We start from the raw sequence: 21,470 nt of genomic DNA, 5'->3' as shown, positions 1-21,470 counted from the left end.
CCATACTCATTTTTGGTGCTCGTTTTGGATCCTTCTTGCTTAATCATTCATGGTCCCTTACTGGTCCATGTTTACTTGACTCATTATTCATTTTTTAACTGCATTTTAGAGGCCATGTAGGAGGAATTTTGAGTCCAAGCTTATTTTTTAGAGACCCTTAGTAGCTGGTTCATATGAGGACATGCATCCTCATTGGGTAGGTTTTTTCCATTTTTTAGAGGGGTTTTCTAGAGGCTTCTAGGGTGAGGACACTGTTCTCATCTTGGCCTTTTTTTTTTGTCCCTTTTTAAAGGGATTTTCTAGAGGCTTCTAGGGTCAGCTAGGAGAGCACGTTGATTGATGCCTTGATATGGATACCAGATGCCACATTTTATCTTGTTGAACATTGGTTAGCTATGGACTTGTTACTGCTTTACTTTTCTGTTTCGAGTTAACTTTGGAAATGAATCTGAATATAGCTAGACTGGTATTTGAAGCTTGATGTTTAGAGAATCATATTTTAGTTGTTTAAAATTCATTTTGGCATGTTCGGTTGCTTCAAGCTCATTGATACAATAATGAAATGGAGCTTTATATATTTGTTACTGGGTTGGCTCTCTGTTTGGTTATCTTTAAGTTTTGCATATTTCACTACTACAAAAATAGTTTATGGTGTCACTATTTACGGTGTCACTTTTAAAATAATAACATCATAGGGTTTATAATTAATAAAGGTGACACATCATATAAAAAATCTTCAATTGAGGTAGTTAGATGATATTAATTTTATATTTATAGTGTCATTTTTTGGGAAGTGACATCATATAAAATAAATTTTTTTAAGTATTATAACTTAATGAGCTCACTTTTAGAATTAATAATGATGGATACTATATAAAAATCCCATTGTTTCCATATCTCACCCACAATCCAAAAAATCTCAATATATAAATCCTATATATAAAATCATGATCTTCTTCAACCTTTTCTCTCACCCATCCATAGTCAACATGCTCAAAACCGACATTCTTCACTTTGTGGACTCCCAGGTAACCCAAAATCTCTTGGATCTATCAAATTTTTTTTCTTTTATTAATGCCATTATATTAATTGTTTCAACATCTTTGTATTATGGTTTTTGTGAATTGTGTTTTCTTGAGTTGTAGGGAAGAAAAAATTAGGTTTAATCTTCTAGCATGGAACAAAAAACTATAGATTAATTGATTTTTTTAATCTAAACCAAACACATGATCAAGTCCTTAAAAAAAAGTGAAAAACAGGAAAAAATGAATGATTTTTAATATGTATTTGTGTGAGAATAACAGGTACAAATTTTTTTTAAGATATACTATCACATAATCTTCATCATTTCTAAAAAACGAGAAGAGGAAAAAAAAAAAAGAATGATTTTTCTGTTTGTATCTAAGTGGGAATGAGATATAGAATTTCGTTGAGAGTATCCAACCCCAAAAGGACCAATCTGGGAAGGCATGTGTGGTATTGACGAGAGATGATAAGATGGAAATCAAAACCATAACCATGTTCTCTCTGTGTCTTTCTATCCTCTTCAATTAATTCATGGGCATAGATATTTTATTTAGTTTCTAAAATCCAATTAGTTAGATATTTTATTTGATTTTGTTTTTATATTTAAGTATTTGAGTTTTGGAAAGTTTTTATATTTTGTTAATAGAAATAGAAATTTTTATATTTTTTATTATTAGGAATTTCTATTTTGTTAAATTGTAAGTATCTATCTCAATAAGAGATTATTAATATTCAAATGAAAGTGATGAAAGAGAGTAAATATTTTAATGCTCAATTATATTTTAATGTTATTTTTTTTTTTTACATAAGGGTTTATTTATGTTTTCAATTTTGAAGTTCCCTTTCCAAGTCCACCAACAAAAGTAGTGTCCAACCTTAAAATGGGCATGTGTGGTATTGACGGGAGATGATAAGATGGAAATCATAACCATAGCCATGTTCTCTCTATGTCTTTCTATCATCTTCAATTAATTCATGGGCATAGATATTTTATTTAGTTTTTATATTTAGTTTATTTAGTTTCTAAAATCCAATTAGTTAGATATTTTATTTGATTTTATTTTTATATTTAAGTAGTTGAGTTTTGGAAAGTTTTTATATTTTGTTAATAGAAATAAAAATTTTATATTTTTTATTATTAGGAATTTCTATTTTGTTAAATTGTAAGTATCTATCTCAATAAGAGATTATTAATATTCAAATGAAAGTGATGAAAGAGAGTAAATATTTTAATGCTCAATTATATTTTAATGTTATTTTTTTTTACATAAGGGTTTATTTATGTTTTCAATTTTGAAGTTCCCTTTCCAAGTCCAGCAACAAAAGTAGTGTCCAACCTTAAAATGGGCACGTGTGGTATTGACAGGAAATGATAAGATGGAAATCATAACCATAACCATGTTCTCTTTGTGTCTTTCTATCCTCTTCAATTAATTCATGGGCACAGATATTTTATTTAGTTTTTATATTTAGTTTATTTAGTTTCTAAAATCCAATTAGCTAGATATTTTATTTGATTTTGTTTTTATATTTAAGTAGTTGAGTTTTGGAAAGTTTTTATATTTTGTTAATAGAAATAGATATGAGGACTTAAAGGGTTTATATTTAGGTAGTGCTTGAGCCAAGGAAAATGATAGTCCACTATCTTGACCCTATGCATCACAAACCATGTGAGGACTTAAAGGATATCGTAAACATGTAAGTTCTTCCTATTATTTTTCATAGTATTATTTTTAAATAAAAAAAATACATTCACCTCAAACACATTTTTATTATTATTTATATATATTAAAACATATAACATTTACCTATTTTAAAAATGCACCCATTGAACTTATTTACATAGGGCTCTTCGAATATTTGCAAAGAAAACATCTAAGAGGGAGCCATCTTAGCAACTAGTGCAGGTGACATCCAAAAATTTTTCTTTACACATTAGCTTATGCATTTGCACCATTTATATATGTGAGTACTAATGTTATTTTATAATTGATCGATTAGTGTCCAAGACAAGAAGGAGGGTTCGAATGTGGCTACTTTGTTATGAGATTCATTAAAGAGATAATTTTTGATCCTACAATTATTGCTTCAAAGGTATTACTTATTAAATGAATTGTACATAGTTTTAGGCTTCCAAATGTTATGCATTTTAATGTTATTTTCTTATTTGATTTCAATTTGGTAATAAAAAAAAACATATTCTCAAGTAGAATTCGATGAAATTAGAGGAGAATGGGCTACTTTTGTGCTACAACTAATCATGAATCATGTTGATGCATCATGATCACCATGCATGGTGAGTCCCTTAGCTACTACATGAATTTTTTCATAGGTATTGTATAGTAATGCTTATTCTTTGAATAATGTTTCTATTTGAAAAAAAAATTAATTCTTAGATTTGTTCATTTATGATAACATAGATCCATGTTTATTTTCTTCAATAAAAATCTCTAAAACTCATTAAATTTTGAAATGCAGGTATACACTCTTGGGAGGGTGAAATGGAGAATAAAAAGAAAGAAGAAGACAACAAGATTTTGGGTTTTTAAATGCAACTCTTATGTCATACATTGTAGGACATAAACGTTACTTTAATTGCAACTGAGAAATTTAGATTTTTAGATGGGACTTCTATGTCATTTTATGGTTAGCCGGTTTTATGCTTATGAAATGGAGGTATACATGAATCTTGGGATCTTTAACATTTCTAAATCATGTTTTGGTATGTATTCACTCTTCTTTTTTAGTTTTGATGGGTTTGATATGTTGGACGTACTATCCTTTTGTGAACATTTGATATACAAATATTATTAGATGATCAATGTATTATGAGTTATTTCAGAAACATTACAGAAAAATGAGTTAAATATAATATGATTGTTATATTTATGGACAAAATATAAACAGGTTAATCTTATTAATTCATAAGCATTACAAAAATCAACAACTAAAACCAATCATATATTCCACAATAATTTACAATGATGTGATACCATAACTCAAAGGTGATGTATTTAATGTGACATCATAACTCAAAGATGATGTATTTAATGTGACACCCTATCATCACTAGAAATATATGGTGTCACTTCTGAATGAGTCACCATTTATCTACTTTGGTGTCACTTCCAAATACGTCACCAATTGGTACCCTCTATGGTGTCAGTGGAGAAGGTGACGCTATGTTGTAGTGACACCTTATGTTTATGGTGGCTCGTTATAAATGTCACCATATACCTTTTTCCTTGTAGTGTTTTCTTTTCTCGTTGCCTTATCTTCTTTGAGGGGTGTCGTTTGAGAAATACATAGTGGAAGAAATGGGAAACTGAAGGCTTATCCTGGCATCGACCTCGCGTTAAGGAATGACTTGATCGAAGAACATATGATTTTTTCAAATACCCAGAACTCACATCAAAAGAAGCCTCGGAGTTTAGGTCAAACACATCATTTGATAAGGAGTATACCTTTGCCTTTGGTGATTTTATTGACTTTTGCATGATGGACATCCGAGGGTGGGGACTGGAAGAGAAATGATGAATCTGCCCAAGATAGTTTGTCTAGAAAGGAACTTGTATTAAATGATGGTTACTGTCACACCCCTGAAGATCACACTAAATTTTTCACAAGTGCGCGGTGCTAAGGACCCTTCCTTAGCCAACCTTCATTCCCAGCATTTAGAAAAACCTAGTAAAAGCACAGCAACAGTAAATCAACAGGGACACAAACGTTTATAGGAAACCTTTCCTAACTTGTATTAATTCACTCTACAAGACAAAATTGTTTTTTTGAAACAGAGTACAATGCTCACACCCAAGCATTACGAGAAGGAACCCTATCCCAAACTTTCTCTCTCTCTCTCTCTGTGTTTCAAGGCTGCAGGAGCCTTTTTAAAAGACCTAGCCTGCAGTTACACATTTGAATTTTCAAATTCAAAAGTTGGAGCCAACATGATGGTTTTACAACTGGCCAGAACTGCCCATAACTGCCTTGCATAACCACCCACCACCCAGATAGTGGCCTGCACATGCCACCCACTTTCACCAGCCATCATCTCCTCAGCCAACTACAAGTCAATTGGCTGCTTAACTTGATCACCTGATGTCCTAGCTAGCTGCCATTGACTAGTTACACTGCCACTAGCTAGCTGCACTACCATCTCCTCAAGCCTTGCTCACCAAGATGTTGGAGAGTCCCCCTAACAAGCTGCCTCTTTCCCCGCAAGGTGCCTCTTGTGATCTAGTGCTCACCAGCGTGTCTTTGATCAAGGCCTTCTGATCTAGGCAGCATGCACCAACCAACTGACCAGGTGTCTGGTGCATCAGTGTGCCTTCCCCATACTAATGTGTGAGCCCGTGCCATGTCTAGGTGCCTATGGCTTGGGCTTGTTGCTTGCTTCCCCTGTCAGGTCCAACTTTATAGCAACGAGCCATGACATTGCGCCCATGACTGATCCCTCTTGGTGCACAGGGCATTACGCCCCCGTACTGTGCGTAGGCATCATGGTGTGAGTCAGCTATTGTTTGGTGCCCCATTAGACCATGACATTGTGCTCATGGTTTCATCAGCTGGCTCATCGCACAAGGCTTAGGCGGCCTCGTGCTTGCGTGGGGAGGAGGTAGGCCGCATCAGGCCCCGTGCCATTGCGGCCACGGGGTGCACACCACACATGTCGTGGAGCCCATGTGTGCGTGCTCGAGTCGCGTTCGTGTGTCCTAGGCACGCCCAAGGCTGTGCCATGGTGCCCCCTTGGTGCGGTCAAGGCTTCCCTTGGTGCTCCCTCCTTTGAGTCACCTAATCCCCCCTTAAAGAGCAATACAAGCCGTTTTCATTGTTTCTGGAGGAGACATCAATAGGTCTGAGGAGGCATAATGGAATAATAAATAATTATAAATTAAAATTCCTAATGTCCCTCAGCCTTCATCTACACTGCCTAAGTCAGGTGCGCACGCGATGCCCATCTGGTGCCCACGCGATGCATGTCTGGCTTGCCCACAGTGCGCGCGTGGTGCGTGTCTGGCTAGCATGCGATGCGCGTTTAGCCCACTCATGGTGCGCGTCTGGCTCACCCGTGGTACGTGCACGGTGCACGTCTGGCTCGCCCACTGTGCGCACGCGGTGCGTGTCTTGCTCGCCCACGGTGCGCGTGCGGTGCATGTCTGGCTCACCCGCGACCTCCTCACATAGCCCTTGGAGTTTGAACTACCAAACCTCTAGGCTTTCCTTGTTTTCAGCCTAGGCTCTCATGGGTGCAAGGCCTACCCATGAGGCCTTTTCCTCCATGGTTAAGTCAAGAGACTAAGGAGCTGACAGTTACCCACTATGTTAGATGCTGAAATTTGGGTATGAGGACTCCCAGTGGCATCAGAAAGATGAGTTGCACAATCCTTCTCACAGTAGAAAGTTTGACCTTCGAAGTTGGGCTTTTTCATGGCCGGACAAGAGGAGTGATCACAATAGTGCAAGCAGAGCCTGTCACGACCCAAATTCTGGGTGAACTTATCCTATGACTCTAGGTCAAAGGTTTGGCATTAAGGGTTACACCTATTCATTCTAGCTGTCAATCTTGATAACTTGATTTTTTTTTTCTCGATAAAACAATATCTAATCCCAAATCAATTTATTAAGCTAATAACTTGATTTTTTTATATTTATAAAACAACATCTAATCCCAAATAAATTTATTAAGCTAAGATTTACTACATCATATTATTTTATTTTATTTTTCAAAAATCAACCACTACACTATCACTTATTCACAAGTATAATAAATCTGTCAAACATCTTATTACCCAAAATGATAACCCAAATATTTACAAAAAAAGTTTTACAAATTAATAAAATATAGTTTAAGTTATGAAAGTTCTTATAAATCAAATTAGTATGTGCTAAAATATAATATAACTAAAAAACAACCATTATTATGATTCTTTTGCTTTTTGAAACACTTCCTAATTTTCCTATGGCTCCTTAGAAACTATATTTGCATTTAAAAATTTTAGAAAATAAATGGATGAGTATTTCCACATTGCTTAGTAAGGTGTTTTACACCTACACAGATTAAAAATTCTAAGTCAATAAAACACAATTATATATCAAAGTGTAATTATATAATGTACTACAACTATACACATTTAAACTAATCAAAATTATCATTGACCATAATCAGACTCCAAATAATACAAATAACATTTATTATCTCCCAAAAACATAATATGTAATTTTGTTTCCAAAGAAAAATATTAAATAAAAGTTTTAGGGTTAAACCATCTTACATCAAATATGAAAATCTAACTATTAAAACCAAAATTGGACTCCATAAAAATGTTCTTTACGTTAAATAGAGTGTTCTCCTAAAATCTCATGCAAAACGGAACTCATTTGGCTTGTCGGACGACAACCCAAATATCTGCTGCACCTTCCTTGTTTCTTCTTTTCCTTTGTGTTTCCGTTCGCGTTCTTCTATCTTTTATATTCTTCTTTCTTCTCCGCAAGACATTCCTATTATTATTATTATTATTATTATTATTTTCATTTTCTCTTTTCTTTCTCTTTTCAACTTTAAGCCACTGTTCCCCCCTCCCCCTTTTCTTTTTTATTATTCTTTATCAACCACACCATGTTAAGAAATTTATTTATTTTAATCCAAAAATCTACTTAAATATAATTTCATACTTTTCTTAATAAATTAAATTATTATTCTTTATTTCATATTCTACAATTATAACTTATACTCAACATACCCCCCTCTTTTTTTATTAATATTCTTTATCAACCACACCATGTTAAGAAATTTATTTATTTTAATCCAAAAATCTACTTAAATATAATTTCATATTTTTCTTAATAAATCAAATTATTATTCTTTATTTCATATTCTACAATTATAACTTATACTCAACATATGATTTACTATCTTACGAAAAATACTACTATATTCTTAATTAAATTTACTATAAGTCTACTTTTCAAAAAAAATAATTTGACTTTAATTACTTGAAACATTTTTATTATGAAATTCATTTAGGACATGATTTCATTAATTATGTATTAAAAAAAATCAATTTTAGAAAAAATCTGAAACATAAAATAATGCTTCAACATCAAGAAGCTGAAATTCATAATAATATTTAATCCTTTAATTTTACCAATATTTATTTATCAATAAAATTTAAGCAATATTCTGAAACTTAATTCCATTAGTTATTTAGTCATTCAATTTATAAAAATCATATTCTCAACCTTTGGTATAACTTTTATTTAATTTACTTCATTTGTCAAATTTCTGAATTGAATCAAAATTTCAAAAGTTAAATTCACTAAATTCGTATTTAATTAATCTAGCCTTTTATATTCCCTAAATTTATATATCATAATTTACTCTTAATTTAATTTCAATTCAATTTTATTTGATGTTTTTTTAATTCTATAAGGTTTAATTCTAATTATAAAAATTATTGATTTGTTATAAAATTAAATTCAATTTTTTTAATTATCCATTATAACAATGTGATATAATATAAATTTTTACCAAGTTTTTCTCACTATAATTCTCTATAATTAAATTAATGCTCATAATATACTTAATATTTAATTTTTCAAAAATAATATCAATAATTATTTGATGGTTGAATTTTTCTCCAAATTTAAATTTAATTTTTGAAATTCCTACTATTTGCATATGATGTGACGAAAATTTTATACTATTGACTTTTTATTAACTTTTTCAAAATTTCTTTCAATTAAATATTAACATGTGAATTTTGCCATTCTTTTTTTACTATGTGACTAATAATTTTATGATAACTTTTCTGATCCTGACATGTCATTAAAACCCCGGTTGTTATAGAGCCAGTCAAATTAAGCCTGTTATCCGAGTGAAGCCACTGCCTTGTTCTATCTCCGATGGTCTGCTCAGCTCCTTCAACCCCCATCGCTCTCCTCTTTCCAAGTTCTCCATTGTCAGTCTAGAGCCAACAAGGGTCGCAGAAATCCTTAAAGATTGACCTACATGGTACTGTGAGTAGCGCGATGTGGATGTTCTTAATGTGTTGTCTACTAGAGCCAAATGAGTGTTTGATAAGACCCAGTGAAGGTGTAAAAATTATATAACGAAGCTTGTAGAAAGACTTATAGAGTTAGAGGGAAGGCATCTCAACGAAGTTGGGCTTTTGTATTGTGAATCTGGCAAATTACCTATACTGCATGGATCGTCACTCTTTTCACGTGGAGGTACACAGGTCCTTTGTAATGTGACACTTGGGGCATCACAAGCTGGTGAGGCTCAACGACTGGATTCTCTGGACGGTCCCCCAACAAAGCGCTTCATACTTCACTGAAATTTCCCGGAGTTCTCAATTTTATGAAGTTGGCCGACTCCTTAACCCGCACTGTTCCGCAGCAGTCACATAAAGATTTGACATTGAAATTGATCTGGTTTTTCCTTTGCCAATGGTGGTGGGCGCTTTGTATGTAGATTCCGAAGGAACTTCCGACTTGATGGCTGTGAGTGGTAAGGTTGGAGAAGATACTACTGGGTCTGCCCCATTAGTTTTCCATTGTTAAGGTAGTTTGGTGCACAGCTTCCTGGATCATCTACACCACCAGCACCTCCAGCCTAAGCTGGCGGATCACTCTCTTGTTCTTTTGCTTTCTTGCGATGGAGCTCCATGCTCTCCTTCCCTCATTTTTTTTTCTTGGATAAATACTCTATAAAGCATCCTCTCTCAATGCTCTATCTAAACTCACTTGCTCATTTCACATTTTTTTTCTTTTTGGATGCTTTCTTTATGCTCCCAGGCATATGACAGTTTTTTATGACTATTTTTGAAGTTGGGATTCAGAATTCACTAAAATCTTTTCTCAAACTTGGATTTTTCTCCACAACTCAACCCTAACTTCTTTTCTATCAGTACCAAGGCTAGAGAATATGGTTTATACGCTTGTATTTCGTTATGTTCCAAGCCCACAAGATGATCAATAAGTTTCTCTCTAGATTTTACATTGGAGTTGATTGATGACATACCCTTATAAGGTACTATATTCTCTTCCTTAGGTACTGCTTTTTCTTTCCTTATATACTACCTTTGCAACCTTGGGTGCACGATCGAATCCATTGTTTCATGGCCACTTCTAGTAAGTCAGGAACTTATGTACATGTGTGCTACATGTCTTATAGGTACTACCTTTACATTCTGTAGGTACTACCTTTACCTTTTTTAGGTACTACCTTTACCTTCCATATAGGTACAAATATGATTAATGATAAATAATAAAATTGCATATATTTTCTTTCTTTTTTTTTTTTTGATTTTTTTTGGGTCTTTGGTTTGGTTTTTATTTATGTGTTTGTTTCTTTTAATCTTTGTGTGTGTGTGTTTTATTTTATTTTATTTTTTTTCATCCCTATGCAGAAGATGTAGAGGAAGCAACATCACATCAAGGTGAATTTTTCTGTTCATTTAAGCCTAAAGGTTCTGGATTCACAAAATGGTGGGAACTAAGGGTGAGAAACTGGAAAAAAAAATGTTGGATTGAGCTACATTTGATCAATAGTGAATTTGCAAAAAAGATTGTAGGAGAGGTTTCTTGAGGTGGACAAGGTCAGAAGCAAAGAGCCTTTTCCTAGTTTTTGGGGCTGGTTCCTTGAGTTTTTGTGAAGAACTTATTGTTAACATGTGAATTCATTCAAGGTAATTTATGTAAGATTTTCTAGATTTTACAAGTGAATGCACCTTAGCTTTTCCTATTGTATTTGTGTTTTTTTAGGTTGATTATTTTATTGATCGTCACCGCTCAAGGAATGGAAGCAATAGGGTCTCTAGATGTAGTGCCTAAAGCGGGCATACAGGCATTGTTAGGAATATGCTTCCCATGTCCAACAAGCAGATTGACACCACCCAAAGCCAAGGCATCTTTGGACTAGGAGTTCTAGCTTCTACTTATGTGGACTTTGTAGATGTTGTCTGACTCTTCTAAATATTTATTATTGTGTAGTAGTTATACACATGTACTTTGTTTAAGTGAATTGATTATTGGATTTTTAGTTAAATCAAATTTAAGGGTATGTTGTTTAATTTACTAGTGATCTCTTGTTTGTAATTCTTGTTATCATATATAGATCTTTGTTAGCATTTGCCAATTTCCTCAATAACAACTATATTAGTTATCAGTGGAATGAATCTTGAGTAACTTGTAGTATCATTTTTGGTTTTGAATTGACTAATCTGTTTTGGAAGGATAAATTAGATATATGAGCTTGATTGCTAACAGTAGTTGAGTTTGTTTTGATCTCGGGATATTTGCCTTGTTGAATAGGACATAGATTTTGGGTCCAAAGAGTTGAAAATTGATGAGCTTAACTAGGACATAGATTTTATCCCGTTGGGAGAACCACAACGTACACTAACCAGGGTTCCTACAACAAGCTAATAACCATGATTTAGAAATGTGATTTCCTTAAAGGGAAGCATTTCTAATCTTATTTGAAAGGAAACTTTGATGTCTTAGAATATTAATTTAAAAACAACAATTAAGGTTATATTAACTATTATAATAATTTATTAATTATATAAATATGATAATAACTATTAAAATGAAAGTATTAAACGTAAAAAAGTTTAATCCTGTTGGGTAAAAACTTCATCAATATTTTATTATTGAACTTCTATTATATAATCAAACATAGTGATGATCATCGGTTGGATTAATCAACACTTGTTTCATAAATTGAACAACATATAACATGATCAACCATAAACAAACAAGTAAACATCATACTAGATAAAACTATCTCTTAAGATTTCTATTATTACATGTTTAAATTACAAATCATATTTTTGCAACTTTCGTAAAATTATGCAATAGATATGATTAAAATTACGAAACATCGGAAATGTATATTGATTCATTATTCAGATTCATCATATCATATATATCCTTTAGTAGTCCATAAGATCAAATAATAACCAAAATTCAAAAAATATGTTTTATGATCCAAAATTGATTGACACTAATATCATTTGTTAAATAAACTTTATGTGAAATAATTATTTTGGAAAATCAATCTGGATGCATAATGCATAATAGGTATAAGAAATAAAGAAATGAAAAAATAATAATTATATTCTTGTCTTAATCCATAATACTGATAACACTTGTAATGTGAATTTGAGTCATTTTGTGAATTGTTGAGTCAAGGTCTTCAACTCACCATTCTCATTTAGTAGATGAGTCAATTGTGTGGTATATGTTGTTATAAGTAAAACAACTAAAAACATAAGAATGCAATACGACTTAGGACCTTAACTTTATAAAAAAGATTTTTAACTCTTAATATTCTCATAAAAGATTATATGAGAGTTATACTCATTATTTATAAACATTATACACAGATTAATGGACAATGGTAAACTACCAACTTGAATTCATTCATGTAATTGTATAGATTACACTTTTTCATCTTCCTCTATTAGTCATAAACTTTATGTACAAATGAAATCTCATAAAGATGGAGTTACACAAATTGTAATACCATATTCTTATAAATGAAAATTTTCTAACTTTGTATTTATAATTTTAATCTTCTATGTTAGAAGTTGAATTTGTTTCACATCGCCAAGTTACTGGGTTATTATGTTGTTTATATATGTGGATTGGGCACCCTCTCCAAGCTAGCTTTTGCGAATGAATTCTATTCAAACCCATTTAACATGGTATCAGAGCTTGGTTTGACTGGGGGTTGTGGGTTCGAGCCACCTCTTCACAATTCGCATGTTTGTTCCTTATTTGCATGTTTGGAAGTCTAGAAAAGGCTATTTGCATTTGTTTGTTTGTTTGTCTCTTCACATGTAAATATGGGACCACACATAAGAGAGGGTGTTAAAAAGCATGATATGTATATTGAACCTAAATCTTGTAAGTTTAAGCTTTTAGGAAAATTAGTAATTCAACATTCTATACATAAAATTATTTGATGTCCAATTAATTGATTCACCTACCTATCAATTAATATACTTTTAAATAAAATATATTTCAATCCATTACACAAATATAATTAAAACAAAATACTATAGTAATATGAGTATGTGACAAATAAATAAAATAAAAATAATCACGTGTTACATGTAAACTATATTCAAAGGAAAAACCACAAGTCATCCTCACTATTAAACAATCCATTGTATAATGATCAATTACAAAAACCAAGTATTACCAAACTTAAAAGTATCTAAATCATACTCACTTTGCGCATTTTCTTTATACTTGGATCCTTTAAACACATTTATCCCAATCTGGATGCATCTTGAGTTCTAATCAAGGAAATCAACCTTTGAGTAAAATTTTCATCAAGTTAAAGTCTCTTTATATCATTGAGAACCATATCAAGATTTCTTTTGTTGGTTGCTTTCAAAGTCCCACTAGAATTAGAATGAACATTTTATAAACTCTAGGACTTTAACATATGAATTCTTCAATGAGTCAATAAATTTTATCTCCATAGATGGACTTCAATGAATTTTTCAACAAATTAAAGGTGTTAACACTAATTTCATATTAGAAAAATAAAATAAAATCATGTGACACATATTGATATATATATAGGTGTTGTCTGGGATAAATAGACTGAATTCATGAGAAAATTATTTTTAATTTTGCAAAAATTATATATATAAGAAAGTTTTTAGACTTACTAAAACACATTACTAATCAAGTGGTAATATTTATATCTCATTATTTTGTAATCAAGTCTCATTCATTTGTATCACATATGAGGCCTATTATTTTATACCTTACTCTTATTACATTGTACTTTGATCTTATTTGTTCATACATTGATTTCATTTCTTTATATGTTCATCATATTTATTTATATCTCAATCTTAATTATTTATATCTTTATTCAATAGTTTAGATTTCATTACATATTTTTAAATATTTTAATTTGAAATTCGATATCTTACTATTTTTCTAAATAGCTACCTATAATCCTTTGTAGACTCAAAATTCACTTCAACCCATCAAAAAAATCGACCTCTCTTTGTAAGTTGCTATACTCATTGCTAAACTATAATTCCAAAAATAGCAGAACTTTTCATACTTATTCTAGGCAATTAGAGTCGAGATGTTCCAAGCATATACCATTTTCTTTCAAGATTTGAAAGAAATGTTACGATTTCAGCATTAAATAATGCATGTCGATTAACAATATTGCTCAGATTCTTTAGGCAAAGGTCCCAGCCTAGAGATTGATAATGTTTCTTTGAAGCAAAATGACAAAATGGAATAACACAAGAAAGCCAGAACCAATTAAGTGTTCACAGACAAAAAAAATTTATTTATTTATTTTCTGAACCACCCCTGAAATTGACACCTCCCATACAGTCTGATCTGCATTTCTGTGGCACTATTTCCCTTATTCCTAACCATAAATCTGCTGCCATCTCAATAATTCACATCCTTATCCACTCCTTATCTAGGGTTGTAACACTTTTTTCAAAAAGATTTTTTTTTTTTTTCGAAGGGGTGGATAAGGGTCCTGAGACAAGCTGTGGAATAATTATAAACCCACTTGGGTAATGGTTTCATTGTCAGGGTAATACTATTTAAGGTGAAAATCAGCTGGGTCTATCATTCTTGTTTCCATGTGACTGTTTCCAATGATAACTCAACCTTCAAATCCATCGAGCAGTCATATAAAAATACACGCAGATTTCATATCTTGAAGCTTGTCCTGTGTTCAGATCGGATTACTCACTCATATGCCTAATCACCAATCGCCAACTTGAGTGTAAGAAAAGCGTGGGCCGATATTATTTGTATATGGGTTTGACTGTTTGAGAGAGAAAGGTGGGGTGTCCCTTGGAGGAGTCCAAAGGCCATTTTTGAACCTGCCTTTGATTATCGCCATGGCAAATCAACAGCTTGTAGTATATATATATTAATGGAGACCAAGACTCAAATAGAGAGAGAGACGCGGGGATGCGATAAAGAGAGAACAGTATAGCCAAGAGTATATAAGCATTTCTCTTGCTGTAATGGTGATTCAGAGACTGGAAATGTGTATATCACTGCTGAAAATGGCAGTAGAGTTTGTGCTTGTTTTCGCGGAGGCAGTCGGGCTAGTCATCAACCACAATGCCACGCCGCTTTTGGCAAATTCAGCCTCAGTTGGCAATGATGTTTCTGTCCCTTTTATCGGTTTTCTTCTTTGAACTCTTCGTCTTGTAGTTTCCTTCCTTACCAGAATACCCATTGGCCATTGTATATGTTGAGGTTTCTTTTTTGTCTTGATAGATTTTGCCTTGGAAAGTGTCGTACTACCAGCTAAAAGATGTGAATGTTTGATAGGAGAGAGTACATATAACATCTTTGTAAACTTCGATTAATTTTGGTTCTGGGTGAGCTTCATCTTCTGCAAATTCATTTGCTGGTAGCTTTGGAAATGAATCTTCAGTTGTTTGGGTGGTGATTATTTGCTTGCTTCACACGATTTTATGTGTTGTTCCTTTGGTAATAATCTTGTTGGATGGATCAAGGAGAAGAGCGATGATCAGAGGGAAAATAAAGTCGGGAGAAAGAAAAGCTATAATGGTGATTATTAATTGAAATCAGATGAAATAAAAGTCTGTTTCCATCATTCTTTTGTCAAAAATGGAAGATGACCTGATTTTCATTAATTTGGTGCATCTGCGCGGTTGCAGAGTATGAAGACCCACAAAATCTTAATATGAATCTTTTGGGGCAAAAGCTTCTATATATGATGGATGATAAGAACAAAGCAAATCTTGGGTTCTCCATGGCCATGATTATTTATCTGCCATATAAAATGCAACCCCTTATTTTAATAAAGTCAAGTTATTTTAAGGCCCCCATTATTAGACATGCCTTAGAAGCATTGGGTCTGTGATTAAAAATGTAGTAATATCATTTAAAATACCTAACACTGAAATTTTGATAATTTTGAATGTCATAGTGTGGATTTGAAGAAAGAAATCGTATCCAGGATCTCTTCCTTTTCCTGGGAAACATTAGTCTTGGTCAATTATGAACTGTTACACGTTGCTATCATGATCATATTTATATTAGCTTTGATTTCTATGGGGGTTATAATTTTTTTGTATGCTAATCATAGAGGTGATACATGTGATCCACATGTCATATTTGGACTTAGAACCAATCATTGGATTCCTTTGATGAACTGGCAATGGAAGAATACTAATTGCTCCGGTCCCTTTCTTTTTTCAACGTAGGATGATCAGGTCCTTTGATCTCTTCCACACCCACTGGCTGTTTTTCTTTGTTCCTTTTTCAATCATCCATAGCTGAAAAGCCTTGATGCCCTCCTTGACTTTCCCAAGATAAAACACCTTATCTTCACTTTCTTTCTTTTCCCTTTAAATTTGATTTTAGATCTGAAATCCAGGGCTTATGACCCTGTAGAAGAAAGACAGATATGAAGCTTGGGATGATTTGAACTTCAGTTTGATTTTCTGCACACTGTTTAAAACTCCTGAAATATAGTTGTATATTGCATTACATTTATAATTGATACAACTGAACCATGATGTTTCTATTAGTAAAAATTTCTTTGAATCAATCCACAGTTCAAAGTACCAATTTCAATTGAAACTTTTTTCTTTTCCTGCTTATTCAATTGTGTCGTTTTCCACATAATGGTATGACAACATCAAGAATACTTCTCAGCAATTGCCTGCAGGTGAACCCAAAGCTCTTTTGGCTTAGACATCATGACCATGTGATCAGATCCTTTAATCTCTTTAACAGCATCAGGTGGGTTTTCTTCGATCATCCAGAGTTGAAAATCCTTTTTCGCCAGCTTGTCTTCCTCAGAAATAATAAAGACACGTTTAACCGAGGCATATTTCTTCGACAACATGAGATCGTTTGACATGTCTTCTTCACTGAACAAGCGTAAGGGTCTCATCAACATAGTCCCTAGTGCCAAGTCCTGGAAAATTTGTGCCCAAAATGATATAACAACAACAATGAAAAGTCTCATGATTTTGGCTGTAAGGCCTGAATTAATGGAGTTCTCACCTCAGTTGGGCTCAACTGATACACATTCAGTGATGAGAACAAGGGGCCAAAGGTGAAAGTGGTGGGAGGATTGTTGGGGCCATTATCATATGTGAACTGGCTGTCTAGTAGAGGACCTTGTCTCCTGAGTGACTTCAATAAGAAGTAGAAACCAGGCTAAAAGTCAGAAACAGGGGAAGCCTTCCCCTCTTAATCAACAAGTAAATTTCTGTAAAAGAAAAATAGTATGTATGAAGTACCTCTTGATTGAGTGTGGAAATGTTGAGAGTGGGACCAGGCATTGAGGCAGTAACAAAAACAGCTACAGAAACCTTTTCTGGGAACTTCTCCATGGCCTGAGAAATGGCCAACCCACCCAAGCTGTGTCCAACGAGAACCACCCTCTCATCTGCAGGGAGCGACTCCATGAAGTCCCTCAGTGGCTGGAAATACTCAGAAATAGATCGCAGATCACCCACTTGTTTTGGGTTAATTCCAGAAGCAGCCAAGTCCAGAGCAGTGACTTTGTGGCCAGATGATTTTAGTAGTGCCACAATCTTGTACCAAGACCAGGCACCATGGCAAGACCCATGAACTAGAACATAGTGCTTGACGGGATTAGCCTGTCTCCCCTCTGATGCCATTGAATACACTGAAGAAACAAGAAAAATCAGAAAGGAAACTAAAATCGTATGCTTCTTCCTTTCCTGCGTACTCCTTTCCTGTTACAGAGATGGTCAGCACTCAAGCATTTTAAAGGGCACAATTGGGTAGGCTTTCACTACAACTACTAATCTAATGGATTAAAAATTTTCCTGTGAAATTGACTCTAGAAATAAAATAAGGATTAAGTATTCAAGAACATGTACACATTGACTGCCAGCGTTTATGTCTTTTCAAAGATGACACATGCACCTGCGTCACACTCTTTTTCAATGATAAAGAAGTTATGCAAAGGAAGAAAGAATGAAATATACAGACTGAAGTAGTTAACTCCTCCCCTTGAATTCTTCTGTTGCCCGGATTGGTTTGTAACTGCAAACATTTTCTTTTCCCAAAGTGATCTGTGGACTGAGTTCTGATCTCAATTTGTTTTTGCCATTTTTGGTTTTGCTACTGCAAATCTTGGTATGTATCTTTCAATTAATATAAGTTATGCAGTAAATGTTAGCCAAACCTTTCCCATGGCGGGTTGAAGGTACTTTGGGGTAGGCTTGGTCACGCTTGATACCTCAATCTGACTAAAACATGATGTTTTCACTCATTTGAATTGGTCAAAGCTGTGTTGACTGGCATGATTCCTCTAATAAAGAAGTTGTTTTTGGATTAAGGCCTGCAACACAAATTTGACTTAAATACATCTATTTAATAATTATGTATTAACATAATCATAATCAATTGAGTCTAAAACAATTAAATTAAAAAGTTAATTATATCGACTTAAATAAGATCTAACTCAACCAGACTATTAAATAAATTATTCAACTTGTTATATGTTTAATAATTAAGCCGTATTTGGGTTTAAACTGTTAACTCAATTATTATTCATGTTATATTTGTGTTGACTTATTTAGTCAGAGTATCTAAATTTAATTTGATATGACATGAACACTAACCACCAACATTAACTGTATCCATCGCTTTAAGTTTTGGTGGTAGCATGAGTTTGGCCTCTGTTTTGAGTGTTTGATGAATGTCGGATTAACCTTTCCCATGACTGTCAAATTCCTCATAAATTATTGGTGATTGTAATAATTTCCTCATAAATTAATGGTGCTATATGCTTCTTTAGGATCCTTTGATCTTAATAATTCTCTTCCTAGTATTGAAGAAAATGACTATTCCATTAATGTAGCAGGCATTGCTGCATATTTATCCAACAAATTACATTATTATTTTCACACCAAACCTCTAAATTCACCATGTACTTATCCTATATACTGCATGGTGAACTACAAAGAGCTAAAACAAGCTCTTCTTGATTAAAGATAGATAATGTCCTACTGACTCTTTTACTCTGATGCCTTGAAATGAGAAATTTGGATGTTTTCCACATCAAGCTTCTTGAAATTATTGCGCTTTCTCCTCTAAGGGCTACACCTAAACACAGTGCCTAGGATTGAAAAAGAACAGAATAAAAAACCTTTCCTTCTCTGAATTCACCATCACCCTATGCTCCACACTCTCATAAGTATCGTTGCTCCAGACTTGATTTAATATCAATATAATTAGACAAATGGGTGTGTAAAATTCCTTGAGCCAAACTGTACTGATAAGCAGGTACTAGAGATGATACATGCTTTGAGAGTTAAAGATTGTTCTTTCTATAAATCAAGGCGATAAGTATACATACAATATACAACCTAGTTGCCATTACAAACTTACCAAATTAATTCCACAATAAAGGGAATTATACATGGTTGGTTACCAAAGCAAATATAGGAGATTAGTTGTACATATTACTGAAATATAGAGATCTGATCACGGAGGATTTGATAGAGATTGAAGTTGACTTTCAAATGAACCATTTTCCTGATCATGACCCCTCAAGATAGACTTCGATTGAATGCCTAGCTTGATGCACAAGTGTTGTAGACGAGCTAAGGATTGTGGCTTTGTTAAGGCATCAACAAGTTGATCGGCGGAAGCAACATGAGACACGCGAAGAGTGCCGTCTTGAACTTTGTCACGCATGAAATGAAAATCAATAGCAGTATACTTCATCCAAAATGGAAAATTGGGTTGGCGCATAAGTAGGTGGTACCAACATTATCACAATAGATTGGCATGGGTTTGGGAACTGAAACACCCAACTCAAGTAACAGGGAATCAAACCAAGGAAGTTTGGAAGAAGTTGCAGCTACAACACGATACTCTGCCTCAGTTGAGGAACCTAGCCTAATCTACATCGGAGAAGACATGAAGGCTAAGAGGGGATCATTTCTGAAGAAACAAGTCATGATGCGTTGTATCTTTAAGATAACATAGAAGATGTTTGAGTGCCAACCAGTGAGTGGTAGTCGGTCTATGCATGAATTGAGAGAGTTTATTAATCCACAAAACAATGTTTGGTTGAGCGAAGGAGAGGTACTGAAGACCACCAACAATAAATTGATACTCAATCGAATCGGTCAAGGATGTGCCATCCATAAGGCTAGGTATCTGAGAAGTTGACATAGGAGTTGTGACTGACTTGGAATCCATCATTTTTGTGCGCTCCAAAAGATCTAAAACATATTTGTGTTGAGAAAGAAAGAGACCAGATGAGCTTGGAATAACTTCAACCCTTAAAAAATAAGATGGAACACCTAAATCTTTAATGGAGAACCAAGTAGCAAGTGTGTGAACAAAACGATTAAGAGTACCATCATCATTGTCAGTAATAATAATATCATCAACATACACAAGTAGGAAAATGGTAAATAGACTTCTTATGGATGAACAATGAAGTGTCAGACTTGGAGTTCACAAACCCTTGATAGAGTAGAAATTGATTCAATTCTTGATACTAGGCACGTGGTGCCTGTTTGAGGCTATAAATATCTTTCTTAAGATGACACACATGGCTTGGAAACTGAGGATCAATAAACCTTGGTGGTTAAGCCATAAACACATTTTCGGCAAGAGTCCCATGAAGAAAAGCATTGTTCACATCAAGTTGGCAAAAGTGACCAATCAAAGGACAAGACAAGACTAAGAATGAGTTGAACAGTAGTAGGTTTCACAATCGGGCTGAATGTCTCAGCATAGTCAATACCAAGGCGTTGATGAAAATCCTTGGAGACAAGACAAGTCTTTTATTGAGCAATAGAGCCATTAAGATTGCGTTTGATTCGGAAAATCCATTTGCAACCAACTAGATTCTGTGACTTAGTAGAAGGATTCAACTCTCATGTGCCATTATGAAGAAGAGCATCAAATTCTTCAAACATAGCTTAACACTACTCAAGAAGTTTTAGAGCCTGGGTAACACAGGTAGGTGCAACATCAGGAGTGGTAAAGACAAGAGCATACTTAGTGGATGATTTGAAGACATTATTCTTGGATCTTGTAACCAGGGGATGGGTGTTGAGGGTAGGGGGTCGAGTGGGTGGAATGAGGGAAGGGGCAGGATGTGGGATTGAAAACAAGATTGGACTTGGAGAGGAAGTAGGTTGGGGTTGTGTAGTCTCAGCATTGGGGGATAATATAATTAACTGACCAGCAAGAGTGGTATCATGAATGGTCAAATGCTCAACTAGAGTGGTATCTAAGATTGTATTGTCCTGTGATGAGGGAATTGACATGGGAGGGAATGAAATAGGTGGGACTGTGGTGGGTGGAGGTTTCTCGGTAATTAAAGAAAATGGGAACACTGTCTTGATATAGGTGACATGACAAGAGGTGAATAACTTGTGGGAAACTTGATC

At 33.9% G+C, this 21,470-nt stretch overlaps 1 protein-coding gene and 1 long non-coding RNA gene across 2 annotated transcripts; one reads left to right on the top strand and one right to left on the bottom strand.

Moving 5' to 3' along the window:
* Positions 1–3,175: 3,175 nt before the first annotated feature.
* Positions 3,176–3,862, top strand: LOC132253532 (uncharacterized). Its single transcript, XR_009465362.1, has 2 exons — positions 3,176–3,322; positions 3,505–3,862. It is a non-coding gene; the product is annotated as an uncharacterized LOC132253532 (long non-coding RNA).
* A 12,390-nt stretch (positions 3,863–16,252) lies between these two features.
* LOC100243439 (methyl jasmonate esterase 1-like) lies at positions 16,253–18,109 on the bottom strand. The gene is made up of 3 exons (XM_002284908.5): positions 17,322–18,109; positions 17,083–17,214; positions 16,253–16,993 (listed from the first exon to the last, which is right to left on the bottom strand). The coding sequence occupies exons 1-3, from the start codon at positions 17,703–17,705 to the stop codon at positions 16,712–16,714; spliced, it is 798 nt and encodes a 265-aa protein (XP_002284944.1). The 5' UTR covers positions 17,706–18,109; the 3' UTR covers positions 16,253–16,711.
* Between the last annotated feature and the right edge of the window lie 3,361 nt (positions 18,110–21,470).

Source organism: Vitis vinifera, chromosome 3 (genome assembly GCF_030704535.1).
Source record: "Vitis vinifera cultivar Pinot Noir 40024 chromosome 3, ASM3070453v1".
Classification (NCBI taxonomy): domain Eukaryota; kingdom Viridiplantae; phylum Streptophyta; class Magnoliopsida; order Vitales; family Vitaceae; genus Vitis; species Vitis vinifera.
The sequence above is the reverse complement of the archived record's forward strand: the minus strand, read 5'-3'. Positions and strand labels throughout refer to the sequence as shown.